Below are 24,406 nucleotides of genomic sequence, written 5' to 3'. Positions count from 1 at the left end.
CCATGAATGTGGAACCTCTCTCTGTTAGTTCTTTTAAAATTTCTTTCACCAGAGTTTTGTAGTTTTCCACATATAGGTCTTATACATATTTTGTTAGATTTCTACCTAAGTATTTAATTTTGGGGGGTGTTCATATAAAAAGTAATGTGTTTTAAATTTCAAATTCCATTTGCTCATTGCTGGTACATAGAAAAACAATGGGCCTTGTATATTCCTCTTTCATCTAGCACGATAATCACTTGTGATAGTCACTTAGTAGTTTCAGGATTTTTTTTGTCAACTCTTTGGATTTTCTAAATAGATGATCATGTCATCTGTGAAAAAAGAGTTTTATTTCTTCTATCCTAATCGGCATACCTTTTATTTCCATTTCTTGTTGTACTGTATTAATTAAGACTTTCAGTACGAATGTTGAAAAGTGGTGGCAAAAGGAGACATTCTGATCTTGCTCCTGATTTAGTGAGAATGCTTCTAATTTCTCCATTAAGTATGATGCTACCTGTAGGCTTTTTTAAAAAAAAAAAAAAAGAAAAAAAGAAAAAAAACAGGGTCTCATTCTGTCACCCAGGTCGGAATGCAGAGGCATGATCACAGCTTGCTGCAGCCTCAACCTCCTGGGCTCAATAAATCCTCCCCTCTCAGCCTCCTGAGTAGCTGGGACTACAGGTGCACACTACCATGCTCAGCTAATTTTTTGATTTTTTTGTAGAGACAGGGTTCACTCTGTTGCTCAGGTGGTCTTGAACTCCTAAGCTCAACCAACCCTCTCGCCTTGGCCTCCCAAAGTTTTGGGATTGCAGGAGTGAGCTACCATGCCTGGCCACTGTAGGCTTCCTGTAAATATTATTAATCAATGGAGAAAGCTTTCCTCTACCTAGTTTGCTGAAGGTTTTTTTTTTATATACTTTAAGTTGTAGGATACACGTGCACAACGTGCAGGTTTGTTACATATGTATCCATGTGCCATGTTGGTGTGCTGCACCCATTAACTCATCATTTAGCATTAGGTATATCTCCTAATGCTATCCCTCCCCCCTCCCCCCACCCCACAACAGTCCCTGGTGTGTGATGTTCCCTTTCCTGTGTCCATGTGTTCTCACTGTTCAATTCCCACCTATGAGTGAGAACATGCGGTGTTTGGTTTTTTGTCCTTGTGATAGTTTGCTGAGAATGATGGTTTCCAACTTCATCCATGTCCCTACAAAGGACATGAACTCATCATTTTTTATGGCTGCATAGTATTCCATGGTGTATATGTACCACATTTTCTTAATCCAGTCTATCATTGTGGGACATTTGGGTTGGTTCCAAGTCTTTGCTATTGTGAATAGTGCTGCAATAAACATACGTGTTCATGTGTCTTTATAGCTGCATGATTTATAATCCTTTGGGTATATACCCAGTAATGAGAACGCTGGGTCAAATGGCATTTCTAGTTGTAGATCCCTGAGGAATCGCCACACTGACTTCCACAATGGTTGAACTAGTTTACAGTCCCACCAACAGTGTAAAAGTGTTCCTATTTCTCCACATCCTCTCCAGCACCTGTTGTTTCCTGACTTTTTAATGATGGCCATTCTAACTGCTGTGAGATGGTATCTCATTGTGGTTTTGATTTGCATTTCTCTGATGGCCAGTGATGATGAGCATTTTTTCACATGTTTTTTGGCTGCATAAATGTCTTCTTTTGAGAAGTGTCTGTTCATATCCTTTGCCCACTTTTTGATGGGGTCGTTTGTTTCTTTCTTGTAAATTTGTCTGAGTTCATTGTAGATTCTGGATATTAGCCCTTTGTCAGATGAGTAGGTTGCGAAAATTTTCTCCCATTCCGTAGGTTGCCTGTTCACTCTGATGGTGGTTTCTTTTGCTGTGCAGAAGCTCTTTAGTTTAATTAGATCCCATTTGTCAATTTTGGCTTTTGTTGCTGTTGCTTTTGGTGTTTTAGACATGAAGCCCTTGCCCATGCCTATGTCCTGAATGGTATTGCCTAGGTTTTCTTCTAGGGTTTTTATGGTTTTAGGTCTGACATGTAAGTCTTCAATCCTTCTTGAATTAATTTTTGTATAAGGTGTAAGGAAGGGATCCAGTTTCAGCTTTCTACATATGGCTAGCCAGTTTTCCCAGCACCATTTATTAAATAGTGAATCCTTTCCCATTGCTTGTTTTTGTCAGGTTTGTCAAAGATCAGATAGTTGTAGATATGTGGCATTATTTCTGAGGGCTCTGTTCTGTTCCATTGATCTATGTCTCTGTTTTGGTACCAGTACCATGCTGTTTTGGTTACTGTAGCCTTGTAGTATAGTTTGAAGTCGGGTAGCGTGATGCCTCCAGCTGTGTTCTTTTGGCTTAGGATTGACTTGGCAATGCGGGCTCATTTTTGGTTCCATATGAACTTTAAAGTATTTTTTTCCAATTCTGTGAAGAAAGTCATTGGTAGCTTCATGGGGATGGCGTTGAATCTATAAATTACCTTAGGCAGTACGGCCATTTTCACGATATTGATTCTTCCTACCCATGAGCATGGAATGTTCTTCCATTTGTTTATATCCTCTTTTATTTCACTGAGCAGTGGCTGAAAGTTTTTACTATGAATGGGTGTTGGGTTGTGCCAAATGCTTTTCCTGCATTTATTGATATCGTCATGTAATTTTTATGCTTTATCTTGTTGCTATGATGGATTACATTGATTTTCTAATGTTGAGCCAGTCTTTCATAGCTTGGATAAATCCCACTTGGTTATGGTGTATAATTCTTTTTAAATATTGTGGGAACTGATATGATAATATTTTGTTGAGAAGTTTGCATCTATATTTACAAGAGTTATTTATCTGTAGTTTTCTTTTCTTGTAATGTCTTTGTTTGGTTTTATGGTAATGGGTAATTAGGGTAATGCTGGCCTCATAGCATGAATTACCAAGTGTTCCCTATATTTTTATCTTCTGAAAGAAATTGTAGAAAATTGGTATAACTGTTTCCTTAAATATTTGGTAGAATTCACCAGTGAACCCATCTTGGCCTAGTGCTTTCTCTTTCAAAAGCTTATTAATTGTTGATTCCTTTTTTTTAATGGATGTAGGCCTATTTATATTTCTATTTCTTCTTGTATGAGTTTTGGCAGATTGTGTCTCTCAAGAAATTGATCCATCTTATCTAGGTTATCAAATTTGTGGACATAACATTGTTCATAATATTCCTTTATTATCCACTTAATATCCATAGGATCTGCAGTAATGCTGTCTCTGTCAATTATGATATTAGTAATTTGTGTCTTCTCTCTTTTTTTCTTAGCCTGGATAGAAGCTTATTGATTTTTATTGATCTTTTCAAAGAACCACATTTTAGTTTTGTTAATTTTCTCCATTGATTTCCTATTTTCAATTTCATCGATTTCTGCTCTAATTTTTATTATTTCTTTCCTTTTGCTGAGTTTATATTTAATTTACTTTTCTTTTTCTAGTTTCCTAAAATGGAAGCTTAGATTATTGATTTTAAATCTTGTTTTCTAATATATGCATTCAACATTGTAAATTTCCCTCTAAGTATTGCTTTTGCTGCATCTTACTAATTTTGAAAAGTTGTATTTTTATTTTCATTTGGTTAAAATTATTTTTAACTTTCTCATTTCTACTGACCCACATGTTATTTAGAAATGTGTCGTTGGCCAGGCACAGTGGCTCATGCCTGTAATCCCAGCACTTTGGGAGGCTGATGTGGGTAGATAACTTGAAGTCAGAAGTTTTCCAGCTATCTCTCTGTTATTAATTTCTAGTTTAATTTCAGTGTGGTCTTAGAATAGCCACTGTGTGATTTCCAGTATTTTAAATTTGTTAAGGTGTGTTTTATGGCCCTGAATGTGATCTATTTTGGTGAATGTTTCATGTGAGCTTGAGAAGAATGTGTAATCTGCTGTTATTGGATGAAGTAATTTATAGATGTCAATAACACCCAGTTGATTGGTAGTGCTGTTGAGTTCAACTATGTCCTTGCTGATTTTTTGCCTGCTGGATCTGTCCATTTCTAATAAAAGAGTGTTAAAATCTCCAATTATGGTAGTGGATAATCTATTTCTCCTTGCGATTCTATCAGTTTTTGTCTCACATTTTGATGCTCTGTTGTTAGAAGTTTACACATTACAGATTGTTATGTCTTCTTGGAGTACTGATCCCTTTATTATTATATAATGTGCCTCTTTAACCCTAATAACTCTGCTTGCATTGGAGTCTGTTCTATATGATACTAATATAGCTGCTCTCATTTTTTTATGATCGGTGTTAGCATGGCATATCTTTTTCCATCCTTTCACTTTTAATCTATACCTGTCATAGTTTTTATAGTTAAAGTGGATTTCTTATAGACAACATATGGTTGAATCTTAATTTTTTTATTCTTATGTTTTGACCCACTCTGACAGCCTCTGTCTTTAATTGGTGTATTTAGACCACTGACATTTAAAATTATTATTGATATAGTTAGATTAATATCTACCATATTTGTTACGATTTTCTATTTGTTGCCATTGTTCTTTGTTCATATTCTTGTCTTCCACTCTTTTTCTGCCTTTTGTGGCCTTAACTGAGCATTTTATATTATTCCATTTTCTCTCCTTTCTTAGTATATCAATTATATTTAACATTTTTTAGTGGTTGCTCTAGAGTTTGAAGTTTATAACTAATTTAAGTCCACTTTGAAATAACACTATACCAATTCACAGGTAGTACTAATATCTTATAAGAAAACGCTCCTAATTCATTGCTCCTGTCCCTTATATCATTGCTGTAATTCATTTCACTTGTGGATATATGCATACCTATTGAATACATTATTTCTATTATTTTGAGCAAATTGTTATCTGTTAGATCAATTAAGAATAAGAAAAATAAAAGTTTTCATTTTGCCTTTACTTATTCTTTGATGCTCTTTCTTTCTTTGGAAACCTGAGTTTCTGACATTTATTATTTTCATTTTTTCTCAAGAGCTTCTCTTAACTTTTCTTGCAAAACATATCTGCTAGCAACAAATTCTCTCTGGTTTTTTTTTTTTTTTTTCTGAGAGAGGTTTTATTTCTCTCTTACTTTTGAAGGATAATTTCACAGGATACAGAAATCCAAGCTGGTCATTTTTCCCAGCATTTTAAATATTTTATTCTACTCTCCTCTTGCTTGCATGGTTTCTGAGGAGAAGTCATATGTAATTCTTATCTTTGCTACTCCATAGGTAAGATGTATTTTCCCGCTGGCTTCTTTCAAGATTTTTTTCTTTATCTTTGATTTTCTGAAGTTGAATATGATATGCCTAGATGTAGTTGGGTTGTTTGTTTGTTTGTTTGTATGTTTTATTTTTCCTGCCTCATGTTTTCTGAGCTTTCTGGATCTGTGGTTTGGTGTTTGACTAATTTGGGTGAATCCCTCAGTCACCATTGCTTCAAATATGTTTTCTTTTCCCCTTTCTCATTCTTCTCCATCTGGTATTTCTTTAATTTGTTTTAGTTATTTATATACACATAAATAACTCCTTTTGTAGTTGTCCCCACAGTTCTTGGATATTTTGTTAGGCTCCCCCTGCCCCGGTCTTTTTTAATCTCTGCTTTTCAGTTTTAGAAATTTCTATTGTCATATCCTCAAGCTCAGAGATTTTTTTCCTTAGCTGTGTTCAGTCCACTAATGAGTCCATCAAAGGCATTCTTCATTCCTTGTACAATGTTTTTTTCCTCTAGAACTTCTTTTTGTTTTTTCTTAGAATTTCCATCCCTTTGCATACATCGTCCACTTGTCCTTGCATGTTGTCTAGTTTTTCCAGGAAAGCTCTTAGCATATTAATCATAGGGTTAAAACATTTTGAATCTGATAATTTCAACATTCTTGCCATATCTGACTTTTGTTCCATTGCTTATTTAGTCTTTTCAAGCTGTGTATTTTGGTTTTTAGAATGCCTTGTAATTTTTTCTTGAAAAAGGGACACAGTGTGCTGGGTAAAGGAAAGTATGGTAGGTAGGTCTTTAGTAAGGTAGTGGTAAGGTGTGAGGGGAGGGGAAGTATTTTACAGCCCTATGATTAAGTCTCAGTCTTTTGGCGAGTCTGTGACCCTGGACTGTGAACTTTGCCAGTACTTCTTAGTTTTTCTCTCTTTTGTTTTTCCACTCTTCTAGTGGGGAAGAGTGGGTTAGAGTTGAGTAGTTATTTTCCCCCATATGAAAGGCTAGAAAGAACTGAAGTTGGGTATTTTTCTTCCACAAGGAAGGCTACAGTGAGCTGGAGTTGGGTAATTACCTCACTGCATGTGAAAGGCTAGAAAGAACTGTAGTTGTATGTTTCCCTTTCCCCAAGCGGAAGGCTAGAGCTGGCTAGAGTTGACTTATTTTCCTTCTTCCAGTAGGTTTAGGCTCTTATAAAACCACAGCAAGTGAGGCTCTAGTACAATAACTTCTCCTGGGCACAGGCTTTGTTAAGAAGAACAAAATGCTCTGGTATATGTTAAAATGGTTCCCTTTCCCCTTCCCTGACCAGAAGCCCAGAGGATTTTTCTCTGATATTTACAGTGATAACTTGGTAGAGCTCCTGGAGGTAAAACTCATGAAAGTGTGCCACCTCCTTCACGACGGGGTCCTCCTGGAGTTTTAATCTTCAGACTTGTTCACATATAGTCTACAGCAATTTATCGACTACAGTTCAGGTTTCTCTACCCAGAACTGATTCCTATGGAGGTTTCTACTTCTGGATTTCTGCCACAATAAGTTGTGATTCTCTGTAGATGTTTGTCTGTCTCTTTAATTTTGGGTACAGTGGTTTTCCTTGTGACCTCACTTCTTTGGCAGACCTAAGAAGAGCTGCTAATTTTTCAGCTAGTTCAGCTTTTTGCTTATTATTAAGATGGAGTGATGAATTCTAAGCTCCTTATGTGCTGGACTGAAAACCTGGAGCCCCACTCACTGGTTTTTAAACTTTAAAATATTGAATGAACACCCACATTATAAAATGAGTCAGAATTCAACTATAGTGGTGTTAAAAAGAAACACACACACACACACACACACAATTGTTTTGTGATCTCTAAATCAAGCTTTCTCTAGGCTGAGGTGGATGTTTTCTCTCTTCCATGTTGTGATGCTCTCTGTTATGGGTCTTTTCATGGGAAAGGCAAGAATTAGAGTCTTCGATAGATTTAAGAGTTGGTGAGGCTCCTCCTTCCCCTCAAACTTCCCACTTTCCAGAGCCTGGAATCACTCAGCTGGAAATGGATTTTGGCTCCTTCTCATTTAGGAGTTCCTGACGAGGATTCTAGAACCAGCGACTACCATCTGAACCACTGAACCCAGGGCAGGAGGAGCTTGCTCTTCCATCTGTCTTCTGGTCATTTAGGGCTCCCTGCAGAGAGGCTCTGGGGCAATTGCTCACAACTGGCTGGTGATATGAATGTGGGTAGATTCAGTAGGGGCATGAAGATGGACTCCCTGTTCCTAAACATTTTCCCAAGTTTTTCTGAAATCCATCGGTAGCTACTGCCTTCTCCTTATCTGTTGTTATTGTGGGTGATGGTGATTTTTAAAGAATGCCTTTTAAATAAGATAAAGCCTTTCTTTTCCCATTATTTTTAAAAATTCTTTTTCAAAGCTGACCCGTAGAGAGCCCACATTCTCAAATTCTGTCTTCACTGCTCTCTCATTTCCCTTCATCCCTGTCCCTCTGTTTGAATAGACACAACACACACACACACATCCCAAGAGAGGACTCCACTAAGGATAACTCACCCATTTCCCTAGGAGGGAACTAGGCACCTGCAGGTCAACATGGCCTGAGAAGCCAGAGTTGTTTAGAGTGTGGGCTCCCCCTTAACGTGAATCTGCTTCTTTAATTAAGATTTCCATGAACTTGGCTGGTAATGTATCCTCTTCTTCTTCAGTTTCTTCATCTGTAAAGTGGGGGTGATGATCATAGTACCTACATGTAAAGTAAATTACAAAAGATGCCACTCCTTTATTCTTTGCTAATAATGGCCACATTTATTGAGGCCTTCTAGGCCAGATGCTGTTCCAAGTACAAGTTTTGGTAGGCAGAATAGAAGAGATTGGTGGCGGGGGTGGGGGTACTATGAGCATGACATGGGAGAAAGAGAAAGAGCATCAAAAAAGGAGCTAAGAGTGGCAGAATAGCAAAACTGAAGTTCAGTTCAAAATAAATTTCATCTCTTCTATTTCCGATTTTCCTAGACTTATTCCTGATCAGTTACTCCAGAAAACCTACAGGAATGTGGCTGAGGGAGACAGTGTGGCCTATTTCATTTCTCCCCACTCCTCCCTCTGAGGAATCCAGGACTTCACTGTGGACCCCTGTATTAGTCCATTTTCGCACTGCTACAAAGAGCTACCTGAGACTGGGTAAGTTACAAATGAAAGAGGTTTAATTGACTCATAGTTCTGCATGGCTGGGGAGGCCTCAGGAAACTTAAAATGGTGACGGGCAGCAAGGCACATCTTACATGGTAGCAGTAGAGAGAAAGAGCAAGGGGGGAAGTGCCACACTTTAAAACCATCAAATCTTGTGAGAACTCATTCACTATCATGAGAATAGCATGGAGAAAACTGCCCCCGTGATCCAATCACCTCCCACCAGGCCCCTCCTTAACAGGAGATGAGATTTCGGTGAAGACACAGAGCCAAACCATATCAACCTTTTCCTACCTCCCTACTCCAAGCACCATCTCCCTTGGAGGGGCTCTGTCAACTGGCCTTTACTTGAATGAAAGAAGCCGGCTCAGATTCAAAGTTTTGAGTGTTTTTTTGCCATGTCTCAGCTGAGTCACCCAAGTGAGCCCAGGCATTCTGGCCTAGGGTGTGGAGGATGGTGTTTTAACTGCAGCTTGAGGTTTTACGAGTCCAGAAAATCCCAGAGGACAAGACTACAGTAGCAGCTGAGGGCAGGCCACATGAATAGCAACCCTACTTGATATGTGTTCAGGGCTTCCCAACCAACCAGTGAGAAACACAGGGACACATATTGCCTGCTTTACAGAGAATTTCAGTGATCTTCTCAAGGTTAAACACTTGGAAGAAACTGATGGGACTTTCTGATGCACATTTCCGTGTTTTCTGTTGCTTTTATAATGAGTTGTTGACTACTTCCTGCTATTTAAACTGCTATACTTCGTTTTTCAGCCCAGATCAGATTACAACTGTATATAAAAAAGAAGAATATGATCTCAAAGTAGAGAGGGATTTTTTCCATAAGTCACGAAAGCAGCACCTGCAAAGCAAAAGATTACTTATAGTGTTTTTGTTGTTGTAAGTTTTAAAATTTAATGTAATCTGAGTGAAAAACCAGCCACTGACTGGGGGAAGATAACTGATCTTCGTGTAATCATCAAAGGAAAAGTATCCAACACATAAAAAGAATTTCTACAAATCAGTAGGATAAAAAGTCAAAATATTCAATAGAAAAATGGGCAATGGATATAAACCAGCAACACACACACACACACACACACATATACACACACACACACAGAAACCAGAATGTGAAATCAACTAAGAGTAGGAAAATGCAAATTAAAACAGCCATGAGCTCCCATTTCCCCATGATATTTCCAATACTAGGGGATGTTAGACTTTTTCACTTTTGTCAATCTAATGAGTGTGAAACGATAACTCTTACACAATATGGGAGGTGGTCCAAATTGGTGCAATCAATTTGGAGAAGAATTTGACAACACAGAAAGATAAAGATGTGCCTACTCTTAGACCCAGAAATTTCATTCTATTTATCTACCCCTCAAAGACTCCCATACACATATAAAGACACATTTATGAGAAAGTTCATTTGTGGTACATTCATAATTGTAAAAAATTGAAAATAAATGTACATCAACAGAAAAATAAATAAATAAATGGCAGCATATTCACAATGGACACATCTACAGCAGTTAAAATTGATAAAGAGATGCATGTATCTACAGATATAAATCTCAAAACATAAGGTTGAATGAGAAAAGCAAGCTCCTCTGTGCCCCTTTCAGCTCTAACTCTCTGTGGATCTGATCCTTGTAGGTGGGGAGGAAAACTAATGATTCTGTGCATCCCTCAATCAGTGAGGGTCCTCCCTGACAGATAGGACTAAGCAAAGGCCCCCAAGCATCCCATGCCCAGTGCTGATGGGTGTGCTCCTCAGCTGCGGTACTAGAAGCTGCTCCCCCAGAAGCCCAGAGCAGATTCCAGGGCCCTTCCCCTTGCTCTTCTTTCCACATATCAATGTGAGGCAAAGGTATCAGTTCCGCTGGGGCAGGAGGAAGCCCCCAGCAGGCAAGGAGCTGGCACAGTGCTCAGGGCCTGAGCTCAGAAAACAGACAGGGCCTGGGCCCTGCACTAGGTGGAGAGTCTGAGGCTGGGTGGTTGTGCTGGGAGCCAGAGCACTTTGGGAGAAGCTGCCAAAATTGCTCAGACAAGCACTTGGGGGAATTTCAGTTGTCCCCAAAGTACCTTTTAATTTGAAAACAATCAGGAGGGAAGTCAGAGGATTTTTCATCATTTGGCAGCGAGTGGTCTTGGAGAGCCTGGGCTGTGTTGCTTCAATTAGGTGTGAGAAGTGGGGGCTAGTGCTTGCCAGCTGGGCAGGAGCCAAGCAGCTCATCAGCCCTGGTCTAATCAACATCAGGGGCTCCAGCGCCAAGCACACAAAGACCAATGGTACCATTCATCACATGGAACTCTCCAAACACTGAAGGATGCTCGGGGGTTCTGTAGCAAATCTACGCACTGAGGGCCCAAGATGATACCACTCAGAGGTTTCAGAAAGTAGAGATGCTGGTGACATAGTTACAGTAAATGTAGGTGGTTGAATGGCGCTGGGCAACTTCTATCTTCTTTCCAGGCAGAAGGAGGAGGGGTAAGGAGAGCTTTAGACAGAAACTCAAGACAGATGCAGAACTAGCTGGCTGCTTCCTGGAGGGGGTTCTGAGGTGTGGGCTCTGGGTCAGGCCAGGATCTCAGCTGGGTGATCACGGCCAACTGTTTGACCTCTCAGCCCCAGTGTCCCTGGTTGTAAAAATGGGGTCGTGATAGTGCCAAATTCATAGAGTGGTGGTGAAAAGAAAGAAGACAATCAACTCAAACACTGGGTACGGTGCCTGAAGCATAGAAAGTGTTCAGAAAGACAGAGAGGATTACATGAATAATAAACTAACAAACTGCTTTCCCAAGGTCTAGGAGGTGTGATTTAAAGACGGTCAATTGCATGACACTTAGCGTTGAGCCAGAGAAAGGCTTTTGTGAAAATGTCAGATGTTATTAGCAGCCTGGTTTATAGATGAGGAAATTGAGGCCTCACAAAGCAGTGGCTTCTATGAGTTCTGGCAACTGGTTTGTTAAGAGGTCGGGATAAAAATCCAGGAATTTTGACTCTAAATCCTGTCTTGTCATCATAGCACACAGCAAGCCATTTTAAAAATTATGTCAATTATATCTTCTAAAGCAAAAGTATGCAAGGTATAAATGTCAGAAGAATAGAAAAAAAAAATCTCTAAATGTCCATGTTCCCTAATGTGGAATTTCCCTTAATGGTGAGATGCTCCAGGTTGTATCAGCATGGGCTGCGCTGCACTGTGGAACTGCCTGTCAGGAAGAAATCCTCTTTTTCCTCCAGAAATCCTGCACCTGTAGCAACAGGTGTCATTCGCAGAGGGTGCCACTGCCTTCACAATCCCTTTCTAGGCACTATTTCTTTTATTTTTGCCCTGATATGGCAACCCAAGAGTCATGCATTTTTATTATTTGTTTTTCTTAAAAAATCACTTCCATGGAAATACAGAAGGGTTTTTTTGTTTGGGTTTGTTTGTTTTAACATAGAGTCCTGAAGGGAAACTCTCAAAGTTGCAGTGCATAGAAAGGTACTTCAGACACAGGCTGTTAACAAAATTCACACTAAGAAGGGTTGACCCATCAAGGCTGAGGTCCACTGTAGTGTTTTTATACCTGATAAGGCATGACCTGCCTTCCACAAATGCTGCATTTTTCCTCATTGCTGTATCAGTGTACTCATCTTCTTGTATTCATTTATTTACATATCCACCCTCACTTGAGCGCGGGGTCAGTTTCCTTCTACTCTGTGCCAGGCAGGGCCCAGCACTGATGAGACTGCAAACCTAAATGCATTGGAAGAGAAAGAGTGTTCCCATGTATTCTGGATCCTACTGTTTGGGACGTCATGCAGATTTTACCAAATGATATCTTACTTTCCATCATCTTTATTACTCAAAAGTTGTGTACTGAGTCCCTTGCCCTTGGAGATCTGGATCAAATTAACTCAATCCTGCTCTCCCAAATCCACCACTGGCAGGAGCCCATGAGTACCCACTTTCTCATGAGGTCCTCCTGCTAAGCTTGTCCCACACTGTGTGCTATACCATGAGTACAATATTACAGAACACCTACCCCCTTTCTGAGTTCACGGAAAAAAAAAATATGAACAGAGGAGTCTTTATGGATGATTCTGGAGCAGAAATGGAGTCTCATGACACAGCAAGGCAAGGAACTTCATGTGGAAGAGCAACCTTACCATGCCTCTCCCACAGCCTCAGCCGCCCCCATGACTGCGTGCTTCACCTGCCGGTACCCGCACCTGGTCCTCTCCTCTGTCCACTTGGCTCCATGCTCTGTCTCCCTCCTCCTTGCACTTCTTCTCTTCTTGTCTATCTTCTCACTTTATCCTCAAAGCAAAATGTGAATTTCTCTCATATCCAGTGCAAGCCAGTTTTACATTGTACTTTGAAGTTTTGTGGCCAAGAAACACCCAAGCCCTCGGGGTCCCAAAACATTTCTAAGCAACAGCCATTAAGATAATAAAACTTTGTTTCATCTCATTATGTAAAGGATCCCATAAAGTTTATAAATATTGCCAGATAGAAAGTCTTCTCAACTCTGCTTTCTATCAAGGAAAGTGAATGTTTTCGTATTCTGGGACAAAATCAAAACAGAAGCTAATTTTCAACTCATCAGCCTGGTTCTTATGCATCATGTGAGTATCAGTGCCAACCCTGCCCAAGCTATAAACTCCTGAATCAGAATGTCCCTCAGACATTCTTCCAGGGCTGCAGAACTTCCTTTTTACCTTCACTCTCTCCTCTCATTTTTCCTTCTCTCATGAAAGAAAAACCAATCACTGATGAAATAAGCAAATGGGCAAAGTGGCACGCCCCTCCAACTCTGTGAGTCCCCTCACCCTCAAGCCACTCCTTTTCTTGCCCTCCAGGCAGAAGTGTGGAGCTGCTGCTGCCAGCAGGCCGAGGCCAGAGGAGCACAAAAGGGCAGGGTTCTCAGCTTTAGAGCTGGGAAAGGACGGCCCAATAAGGGTCGGTGTGGGGAGAGGAAGAAGTATCTACGAACTACAAGGCACACTGACAACTGCTTGGCTCACAGCCTCTGAGGCCTGAATTTGAGGAAACAATTTTGCTTTGCATCTGCCAAGAAAGTGCATTAAGCACTTAGATCATTTACAATCCTAGTAGACTTTCCCCCTCGCATTAATTGCAGGGAATCCATATGCGTATGTCTTTCTTTGACTGGCAGCCTGGGCAAGTCTCTTTCTCCAGGGCTCTGGGTTCCAAGTAACCAATTTACAGGGAAACTTAACAGAATCCTATTTAGTTTTAATGCTGGGATGCCTGGATGACACCACTGGTTGTGTTCTTTCAAAGGCTTTAACTTCCTTGTTCCCTCTTTTCCTTTAACCCCGTGGCTCCCCAAACCAATAAAAAATCTAACGGTAAATAAATCCATCAAGGTAGCTCATAACTGAAAACACTTATGTTATACTGGAACCAGTAAAATAGGCCACGGTCAGTTAAACTTCCCCACTGTTCATCTACCTCCACTCCCAAAACCAAAAAATAGCCCGCTCTGTTTTTAAGAGTGTCTATTTTTCTTGTTAAAAATAGATGTTTCTACATTTAGTGTTTGTTAAAATAAAAAAATCAAAAAGCTTATTTGCAAAGCAGCAAAGAACCTAATGCCAAGAAATTGCATTTAGGTTGATCTGGAGGGGACAAGTACAAATGGGCTCTGCATTAAAATGGTTTCCACAGCTGAGGTTTCTGCTTGATTACATTAACCTCAAAATGATACCAATGTGTGAGTGTCCTCGAATATAGGCTAATTTAATCAGAGTCTATTTTCAGTGGTTTGGGGAATGGGGCATTGTTGTGGGGAAGGAATAAAACTTTGTCTCTACCGACCCTCATAGTAAGTGACCCTTAGTCACTTAGTGATTTTAACTAAAGCAACTTGGTCATACAGCGGCCTTCTCTAGGGGACCACATCTGAAACTCTCCATGGGATAGGCAGCAGGTTGTCCCCCATGTCCCTATTTTAGTGCTATTCCTACAATTTCTACCTTGTTATAGATACTGCTGGCATTAGAGTGGCCCACTATCACTAAGATAAATGGCCTGGGTTCTTAAAGTCAAAATGCAAATACTTTGAATCAATTGAGTGTTTTCAGCTGTGAAGAGGGATAGGCAGTCCTATCCAGTCCCTCCAGTCCCTAGCTTCCCCCCTCCTAAGAATCTAGACTTTGTTGGTTTCTCTGAAGTCATTGTCAAATATGGGAAGAGCTGGGATGAGTTTGGTAGGGCATATATCAAATATCAGGAGTCCTGATGCTCCTTGCAGAGTGATTTCTAGGAAATGTCCTGAAAGCTTGTCCAGATTGTCAGAAAGAACAAAGACTTCCTGTCCCTTAGATAAGGTTCTTAAAATTAGAGGATGTCTGAAGAAGAAATATCTGGACCCCAGTAAGGTACAGAGGCTCAACTCAATGAAGACCCGAGTGTCATAGGCTGGGTCTCCTGAATAACAGACTTGAACACAGGAGGTTTACACAGGAGTGTTTTGGGGATTGAACACGTGTAAGAGAAGAGAAGAAAGTAGGACTGGGCACAGTTGAACTGTGATGCTGGATATCTCAATGGAAGACACAGTCAACCCTGCAGGGAGTTCTGAAGGTGAAATCATCTTCAGAGGTGCCCCATATGGAGAAAAGGAGAGAAAGGGGATATTATGTCCCCATGTTGATTAGTCCCTGGATATGAGCCATCCAGGAAGGAAGTGAGTCCTTAGGCTAGGTGGCTCAGGGTCATCTCATCAGTTTGGAAGTGCCTCAAATCCTACAGGGTGATCTAGGTTGACAATAACCGCATCCATCATAATCCACACATTGCACTACTTGGACCCAGTGCTTCAAACAGGTTCTGGGAGCAATGCCTCCAGGATTTTAGTGGGCCTCTCTTCCAGAGGGAAATTTAGGAGAATAAGGTTAGTGGGATGAACTACAGCTGCCAATGTTCTCAAGGCCAAAACAAACACTCATCAGGTCCCTCCTTTTCTCTCCATTCTGGATTTCTCTAACATCTCTATGGACTCACTGGCTTATGTGGTCCTGTGAGTCAGACTTGGAAGGGTCTGAGCCCCTGATCACCATGCCTTTCACAGGCCAAGTTGCTGCATTTGACCATTCACTGTCACAATTAAGGAAAGGAATACCAGGAGGCACCCAGGGGAATCAACTGGGTGCTAACTGTATTCCTCTGTGCCCTTATTGCATAACAGCAGGAGTCAATTACTTCTACCAAGATGGTGATTCTTCTCCATACCTACCTGTCCCTTGCCACGAGGAGCTAACGTGCCCAAGCAACAACCACAGCTTATCATCCAATGAGACTCAACAGAAGTGTCGGGCAACTCACAGGGAGTTTGAGGATGGGATAACTTACGCAGCTGTGGTGACCAGGAATTGGCCAGGACTTCATAACCAGTATTGATCAGTCATTGGATACTGGTCACCCCAGGAAGTGTATGTGACTTTGGCCATGGGGCTCTCCATGGCCATCACTGGCCTCACTTTTTCTGTTGAAACGTATTTGGAAGTGTTTAAAGACATATTGTTTGTTTGTTTTTACAAAAGTTGGGTGGTGCTATTGGACTTTTTGTAGTTTCTCATTCCTTGGAAACATGTTTATTTCTTTAAACATAATAAACATTTTGTAGTCTGTATCTTATAATTCTAACATTTTAGATCTTTACAGTCTTGTTCTATTGTCTATTTTTTTCTGCTGGTTCTCATTTATGTTGTCATGTTTATGCAACAAGTCATATTTGACTGTAGACTGGTTGTTGTATTTGAAAAATAATTTGAGAGTGATTAAACTCTGAGATGACAGAATTTTTCTCTGGAGGCCATTCTTATTTGCTCCTGGAGCATTACCAGTAAGGGATCTGCTTAGTCTAAGTTCAAGGCTTGAGGCTCCTTGGACCATCCAGTTGATGCAAACCTGGGCTGCAAATCCAAGCAAAAGTTGTTTTCCTTTAGGCTTTCCATTTCCCTGAGGGCATAGACCTTGGATCCCAGTTTAATATCTATGGAGAGAATGGACTCCCCACCATGGGTGGGCCCAGGCTTTCACTTTTTTCCTACTTGTTTTGTGAGGCCACCAAGACGGCACCTCAGTTTTGCATATTTCTTCAGGTTTGGAAAATGCTATTGGGGTCAAAGTAGCTTTGTGTGCTCAACTTACCTTCCTGGGATTTTGTCTTCTGTACTGTTGTAAATTAAATCTTCACTATCTTATTAACTCTTGGGTTTTTTAAGAGAAAAAATGTAAGAAAATTATTTCACCCAGCTTTTTAAAAACTGTCCTTATTGCGAAGGAAGAAACCTCTAGTGTTTCTTGTTTATAGTCAAACCCTGTGGTATTTTCTATGAGAATTCAAGGTAGGTGGGGAGGCATTTTATTAAATACCTTAAATTTGCAAGCTTCTTTTGCTCATTGAAGTTGAGGTCAATTAAGTCATATATTAGCTGTGCATTTTTCTAAGAATTTAGAATAAATAAAATTTAAAACCCATACTAAGCATGGATCTGATTTTCTACTTAGAATGTAACAACATAAACATAAGATTTTACATCAAATTATCAAAATTTCTCTAAATCCAATAGGATATGATACCTAAACTTTTAAAATAAAGCTGTAGAAATAGCTATATCGTCAATGGTATTTTTAAGTTCTTCATAGCTTACCAGTTTTGATACCTTCTTTGAGGATAAGAAAGTCCACTATTTTTTCAATATAGTAGAGACATCATTTTCAGTGACAGGAAGAAAATTCAGGTCCTCCTTGTAGTTAGAGAGCCAGCACATGGTAATTACATGAGAAAAGCCTCTCAGATATAACAACGTAACTGTAACCATCCAGCGTAGGATAATTTTCCTTACCTAAAAAGTGCCAAACACAATTAATGTTGACTAACTTTCAAAAGAATAATGAACTTTCATCTCTCAGATTCAAGATTACTCCAGCCTAGAGAGATGAGTTCTTTATTTCGGGAACTAGTCACCAGCAAATGGACCCTCATGACATAAATGAAACCCGAAATTCTTTTAAGTGCCAGATTTATTTCTGTGAGATCAATTTAAACCAAAAAGATTTCATTCTCTCAGAAAAATTATTCCTTCTTCCTTGCAATGCTGTGGTTTATAATAGAGTTATTATTAGCTTTGACCACAATTATGCCACTCTGACAGCTCCCACCTGCCTGGACCAAGAGTGACTTCTTATCCCTGGAATGCTGGTTACTCTTATTCTTCACTGCTGGGCTGGCACTCAGCATTGCACAATGATGCTTAGCCTTTTATGGGCATAGCTATTTCCTCAAGGAGACTGAACTCTTGGAGGACAAGGACCCTGCCTTGCTATGTCTTATTATAGATCCCGGAAGTGCCCAGTACTGGCCCCTTTTATAGAAGATGCTCAATATTTGTTGTGATGGTAATGATGATTCATGTTTGACTTGGGTGACAAATTAATTTTATTCATTCTGTTTCCTCAACCCTTAGCACATTGCCTGGCCCAGAGTAGTACTCAAGTAGTACTGAATGAATAAACAAATGAATTAATGAATCGTTAGAATTTTAAAAACTAGTTAGAAACACACACATACAGAATGGAGAACATTGTTACCAGATTATTTCTTAGCCTTTGTTTTTAAAAATACAAAAATAATCTCACTTTCTTTTCTTTTCTTTTAGTTGACCACAAGAAGATAGGCTGTGACTTAATTGTTTTAGCCAAGTGCTGTTAAATCCCACACTCCTTTTTCTTGACTCAGAAATACAGAATATAAATATAGAGTGCCCTCCTGTCTCCCCAATGTCATTGCCTTGTTCTGTGAACAAACCCAGAGGTCCAACGTTTGTGGCAGGCCATCTTCTACTCACTTCACTAGATGAATATGACAACGTGACCCATTCCCTGAGATGGTGAGTGCATAGGACATTGGAAAGCTCTCTTTGACCATAATAAGAGGAAGATGTCAAAATGATGTAAAGAAACAGGTTTGAACTTCAGCTAAGAGTTAAATGACCAGCACTGAATTCACATTGAATCCCTCCTTTGCTAGAGTATTACTTTCCTGATTAGACATATTATCCACTAAGAGTCCTTCCAGCTCAAAGATTCAATGCAGTATAGTAGGAAATAATAGATTTTAAAATTTGAAGATGTGAGTGTCAAATTCTAGTTTCTCCTTTTACAAGTTGTGTGACTTTGAGTAAATCACATCATCTGTCTGACCCTTCAATTACTCCTGTAATTGAAGGACTGGGATGTACCATTCCTGCACGACTTCTCACAGGATAACCCTGAGTGTCATTGAGGCCATGCATATGAAAATGCTTACCACTAGTCAGATGGTAGACATTAATTGACAGTTAAGGAAACAGGGGCCCTGAGAAGATAAGTATCTTCCCAAGAGGCTCTAGAGGTCCTCTGGCTGAGCGCTTCCTGAAGCATTTCCTTGCCAACAGTGTTCGTTCCACAGAACACTCATTTCACAAGTGGCAATAGCCATGACATAACATAATCATTTTAAACAAGAATGGGAAATTCTGTGCTGAACAAAAATAAGCACATTCTTTAACTGCAGGACGTATCAGAGCCACGAACATGGTCATGTCCTTTGTGACTCTCTAAGCATTTCCTCCTCTTAATAGACAGGCTGTCACAAGATTAGGATTCCATGGAGCACAACATGGGAAATGCTGACCTAGTTTATTGCCTAGGCCTGATTTCACAGTCCTCTAATTCAGTGCTACTGCAAGTACCCAAATACCAGGTTGATAAATATTTGTCCCTCATCTGTGATGAGAAAAAAAGCTTGTGAAATCGTAAATCAACAAGTCATCAAAAAATCTTGCTACCGAGAAAAAAAAAAAAGTCCTATCAGTGGAACGCAGTGAACTTATTCTGGTGCCAGCTCCACCAGTGTGCGTACCAGCAGTGGTCCCCAGACTATGCTTTGAGTAACATTTCTCTAATTAATTGGATAAAGATGGAGCTTTAGTGAAAAAGCAGAATCTAAAGAAAAGAAACCTTTTTCATACCTTGTGCTTGGCAGCACATGTGAAGTCTGGAAGTTGTCTGATTCAGAAAGCCCCAGGCTCCCAGCGGTCAAAGGGTTGGCCATCAGGCAAATTGGATTGCTGGTTGGCAGCGTCCACCCGAGCCTTCCTAACTTCAGTTGCTAGTGCACTAACTGGACACAACCCTTAGACATCACACTGGAGAGATGATCATCCCAACAGGCTACAAAGCCAAGCCCTGCAAGGGTCCTTTCCAGACAAAAGCTGATCTAACTGAGGCGTATAAAGGGTAGGCAAATTAACTTCCTGTTAGCGCTGTAAAAATACTGCGGAAACGCTCCCTAAACAATAATCCCCAAGTCAGGGTTTCCATGAGAAAAAAGTGATGCAGTCAAATGAGGGAAACTGAAGAGTTTCAAAAAGGGCTAATTTGCAAAGATGTACTGGGTTAAAAGGAGTAGTGATTGCTAAGCATGGAGTGCTATTGCCACCCTTAGAGGGAAGGTCATTGGACCTGGAAGCTATGAAAGAGAGCTGCCTGCTTGACAGGCACTTGGCCTTAGATGGTGGAACATTGACTCTGAGACTCATAGCCCTGCAGGGAGGGCAGGCAATGCCCCAACCTCACTTTTCCCTCTCCATGCAGTCTCTGCCCGTGCATCTCATTGGCTCTCTAACCAGAAGCCAGGGGACAAAGGAGCTTGTCACTGTGGTCCATAAATGCCTATGCGGCAGAGCAGGGTAGACAGAGGATCTGGAAAGGTAAATGAAAATCATTCATCACAGCTCACCCCATGTGCTCCTCTGTGGCTCTCAGCTTTATGGGCAGCACATGAAGGGTGCTGGCCAGTGTGGAGAAGGGGAGAGCGGATCTGGAAGGAAAACTGGAATCCATCTAGCACAGTGTCATTCTCTTCTGAGCTCAGAAAACAAATTGAGTTACAGTCATGAAGGTTTTTGGTTTCTGTTGGCCTCTCTTGTCAAGACTTTTGCCGATCCAGTCATTTTTCTCCCTTTCACTGCTTTCATGGTACCAGGGTATCAACACGCTTTTGTGCTGATCATAGTTTTTTCAGAATCCAATTCTCAAGACAAAATTAGGGTGGGTATGTTTGCAAACTCTGCTAATAAACACTAATATTTCAAGTATCAGTCTTACTTATTTAATTTTTCTCTCATTTTTAGAGATAGGGTTGATTTGATGTTATTTTCACTTAGACTCCCCATTAAATACATTTTCCTGGTATAAATCTATTACTCTCTACCTACCTACTCCTTAAAGGCTTTTTGCCTTTAGGATTCTCATGACGTTATTACTGTTACAGACACATGGATGTTAAGTGTTTACATTAAGCATCTGTCTGTAGGAGTGAGGCTGTGGATTCAGGCTGTGCAAGCTGTGAAACGCCTGGATGTGAGTGGAGGAGATGGCTAAGTAATTGCACTTTGTGCATACCCTTAACAGCACTTAGAGGGGGCATAATGCTTGGTTGGGTGTCTGACCAGAAGCCCAGGAGAGAAGAAACTCCTTGGAAACAAATACTCTGTATCATCTTTCTCTGTATTACTTCCATTCTCTCCAATGGTTACCAAATAGATTTATATTGATTAACACACACAGTGACAGAAAGCCTACATCCGAATGAATAGTTGTGTTTTAACAGGATCACTTTTGGAGGCAATGTAATGGTTTCAACAATTGCTGAAAGATCTTTGTCTGCATCAACTTCCACTGGGCAGTCTCAGTCTTGGTAGTAGGAAATATTTGTTTTGCGAGCAGATTTTTTTTGTTTGTTTGTTTTTGTCTTTTTTTGAGACAACGGGTCTCTCTATGTTCTGCAGGCTGGAGTACAGTGGCTATTCATAGGCGCTATCACAGCACACTGCAGCCTCAAACTCCTGGACTTGAGCAATCCTCCCAACTCAGCTCCTGACTACAGGCACATGAGACTACAGGTGCATGCCACCCGGCTTATTTTTCCATTTATTTTGTTATTTTACTTTATGGCTACCAAGTCTGGCAGTTATGCAGCTGACAACAGTTTGAGTTAAAAAAAAAAACTGGAATTATAGCATGGTTGGATCGGTGTTGCTGTGTGGCTGGGATACCATTTCAGGCTCAGTTGCAGAAGTCAGACTCTATTCTAGCTAGTTCGAGCAAGAAATTATTACAGGGTGTAAAATGGAGGTTTGAGAATAAATTTCAGGTTGTGCTTCCAATGGTGACTCCCAAAACTCTACCCCAAGACCAGACCTCCAAGAAGTCTACCTTTCTTAAGATCGGGAAAATGCTGGCTCCCAAACCATATCATCATTGTCACCACTGCAGCCATTGAGGAGCCTCCCTGCTCAGGAGATGTCTCTACTGCTGCCAAGTGCCAGGAGTATGCCACATTTCGTATAATCAACATCAGTAAAACAGATGCTCCATGCCTTGCCTTTCAACATCAAAAAAACATTTTTTGCCTATGTACAGGCAAAAAAGCCAAATACTTCATGTTTAATTACAGGTTCACAATCCCTTGTTTGATATCCTAGGGGGCCACGTATGTTTTGGAATTCAGAACCGCAAAGTTTTCTAGAGGAAAATGAGTACTCACCCAAAGTGGGACAAGAAAAGGAAGACTATGAATGAATTCACAGCAAGGTCAAGTTTTGATTTCAAATGAATTTGTGCAAATTTATAAAAGTAAATCCGTGCTTAGAGTTTTGGGATTTTTGAATTGTGGAGAAGGGATCTGGGACTTGCAGTTCACGAGGGGATCTGAGTGAATTGCCTATTAGGGAGGTGATATAACGAAATTAAATATCCCCATGTAGACTCCATCCCCTTGTGGAGTTCACACTCGTTCTATTCCCAATATTTCCTAAACTGTCACCTCCTGTTTTCTCCTCTTCCAGTTTTACAACTTGAGGGAAAAAAGTGTGACTCTGAGATGTACCAGCTGTTGTGCCAGAGACAACCCTCAGATCACCTGGGACTTGCTCCTTGTTGCCTCCTCTTTGATCTTGGCATCAGAGGGCCCTGCCAGTCTCTGTCCTCACAGTCCCGTCTCTTGGTGAGTGCTACTCTTCACACCTTCAAACCAGCTCTAAGAAATAGATAGAAAGCTGGCAATATTTGGCAGCTGTTCTCCATAAACAATTGAGATAACTTAAAAATATTCTGCGGTAATGTAGATCTTCTACTTTTTGCCCCATCCTTACTAAAAATGAAACGCTTCTTGACTCCGAAAGATTGGTAAACATTTGCTGAACAGAAAAGTAGTAGATTCATTTCCCTAAAACTCTGCTGTGGTCATGTCATGGGATATTTCTGCTCTACTTTCCAAAGTTGTTGCAAACTTTCAAACTTGCAAAACTTTCACAAGCCCTCCACGCACACTGAACAAAGTCTTTCAGGACCTTTATGCTCTTCCTTCTGCCATCTTCTCTAGTGTCCTGGAGATGTGCAATGTGGTTGCCCTGACTCTGCTAATCCTCTGTCCTTTGTTCCCTCTTTCCCTCGCATCCTTTCTTCCACAGCTATTTAGTAAGCATCTTGTATGTGTCAGGCAGTGGATGTACAGTGGTAAATAGAACAGATACAGTCCCTGCTTTCATGGAGCTTTCGTTGATCCCCTACCCATCTCCTCCCACCACTTCAATATGTCTGTCCAACTTACCACAGTGCTTGCATTTTTTTTTGCTTGGGGTTTTTCTCTGGGCCACAGAGCTTACTTTGTCACCCATATGGCAGCCTGCTTAAAGTGTTAGAGAATTAACACCTCCCTCAGCATCCTTCAGCCAGTAGCTGGAATACATAATTACCCCAGCCCCCTCACCCCCTTGGGGAGGTATAGCCAGGAGGCGCAGGTTGTGTGCACTGAATCCCTGAATTCTGCAGCTGGACTGAGCTCTAGCTGTAGTGGTAACTTTCTTAATAAAGAACCCTTTATCAGTTCTCTTTCCTTCTCTGTCTCTTTTCCCCATTCCTTTACTAAAGTTTCCTGGAATCAACTGCAAAATAAATTACTTGCACTTGAGTTTTATCTGGTATGCCTTGGGGGGAACACAAAATTATTTTTCCAATAGCTTTACACTGTGTTATGTTTACATAAGAGGCAGCACAGGATGGTAGGAACACACAGATTTTGCATAGGCAGACCAGGGTTTGAATCTTGGTCCTGCCACAGACTAACATGTGATTCTGGGTAGATTTACAGAAGGGGAAGCTTGGTCTTTAGCACCGTATGAGGCTGATATTGATAATGACACATAGTTGGCATTCCAGCTGAATTTTGTCTTTCCAAATATCTGTATCTTGACTCAAGCTATTCTTATTGGCTGAAATCTCCCACCATTTTTGCCTATGGGAAATTTGCATTTGTCTCTAAGAGTCTGCCTCAGCCGTGATGTCTTCTGTAATTAATGCAGCAAGGAGTGAGATCTTTTGTTCCTCAACTCTTATAGTATTGGTTATTAGGAGCATTTTCATAGCGCTGATCAAAGGCTAACCTGCTTTATAATGGTTTGTCTCCATCTTCCCTCCCCTACTAATTGTAAAATTGACAGGGAACAGGAGCCGCATCTGAGTCTGGGACACAGCATTTTGTTTGCTGAGAGTCTGGTAGAACTTCCCACAGCCCACAGGTTGATGTAACTGTGATAACCAGCTCACACGCTGGGGGAAAAACCAAGATCCCATGGCACCAATTATTACACCCATATAATTTTGTTACATTCTTAATTATAAAGACTCTGACATTTAAGAGTTAATAAAAAATGAACTGACCTTTTCTCTCCCAGGACCTTGGGACCCAAGGCAATGGGGAGTCAATCTCAGGGCAATTTCTGCCAATGAATTGTTCCCTGTAGTCAGACAAAGCCTTTCTTGTGTTCTTCCCCTCATTTCTCCTCATGGGACCCTCCTGGAAGGTGACTGTCTTGAATGCTTTATTCATGGCCATGGTACCTTTTTGAGGAGGTTTTGCAGAGGAACAAGAGCTACTCTGGGTGCTGCTGCTGCTGCC

At 40.6% G+C, this 24,406-nt stretch overlaps 1 protein-coding gene and 1 long non-coding RNA gene across 3 annotated transcripts in view; one reads left to right on the top strand and one right to left on the bottom strand.

Moving 5' to 3' along the window:
• The window catches only part of SNX18 (sorting nexin 18), a 284,676-nt gene that overhangs the window by 181,231 nt on the left and 79,039 nt on the right, over positions 1–24,406 (top strand). Inside the window, exons 2-3 of one of the 2 annotated variants that reach the window (XM_055252075.2) lie at positions 8,204–8,371; positions 15,587–16,147. In XM_055252075.2, the coding sequence (XP_055108050.2) occupies positions 8,204–8,371; positions 15,587–15,798 (380 nt within the window). In that variant the 3' untranslated portion in view covers positions 15,799–16,147. Of the gene's footprint in view, positions 1–8,203; positions 8,372–15,586; positions 16,148–24,406 lie in introns of those variants that run through there. The other variant, XM_063622651.1, reaches the window with a different exon arrangement.
• LOC129467571 (uncharacterized) overlaps positions 1–24,406 on the bottom strand; it is a 100,629-nt gene that overhangs the window by 32,170 nt on the left and 44,053 nt on the right. The window lies entirely within an intron of this gene.

This window comes from Symphalangus syndactylus, chromosome 18 (assembly GCF_028878055.3).
Source record: "Symphalangus syndactylus isolate Jambi chromosome 18, NHGRI_mSymSyn1-v2.1_pri, whole genome shotgun sequence".
NCBI classification, from domain to species: domain Eukaryota; kingdom Metazoa; phylum Chordata; class Mammalia; order Primates; family Hylobatidae; genus Symphalangus; species Symphalangus syndactylus.
This window is presented reverse-complemented; position numbering and strand designations above follow the sequence as displayed.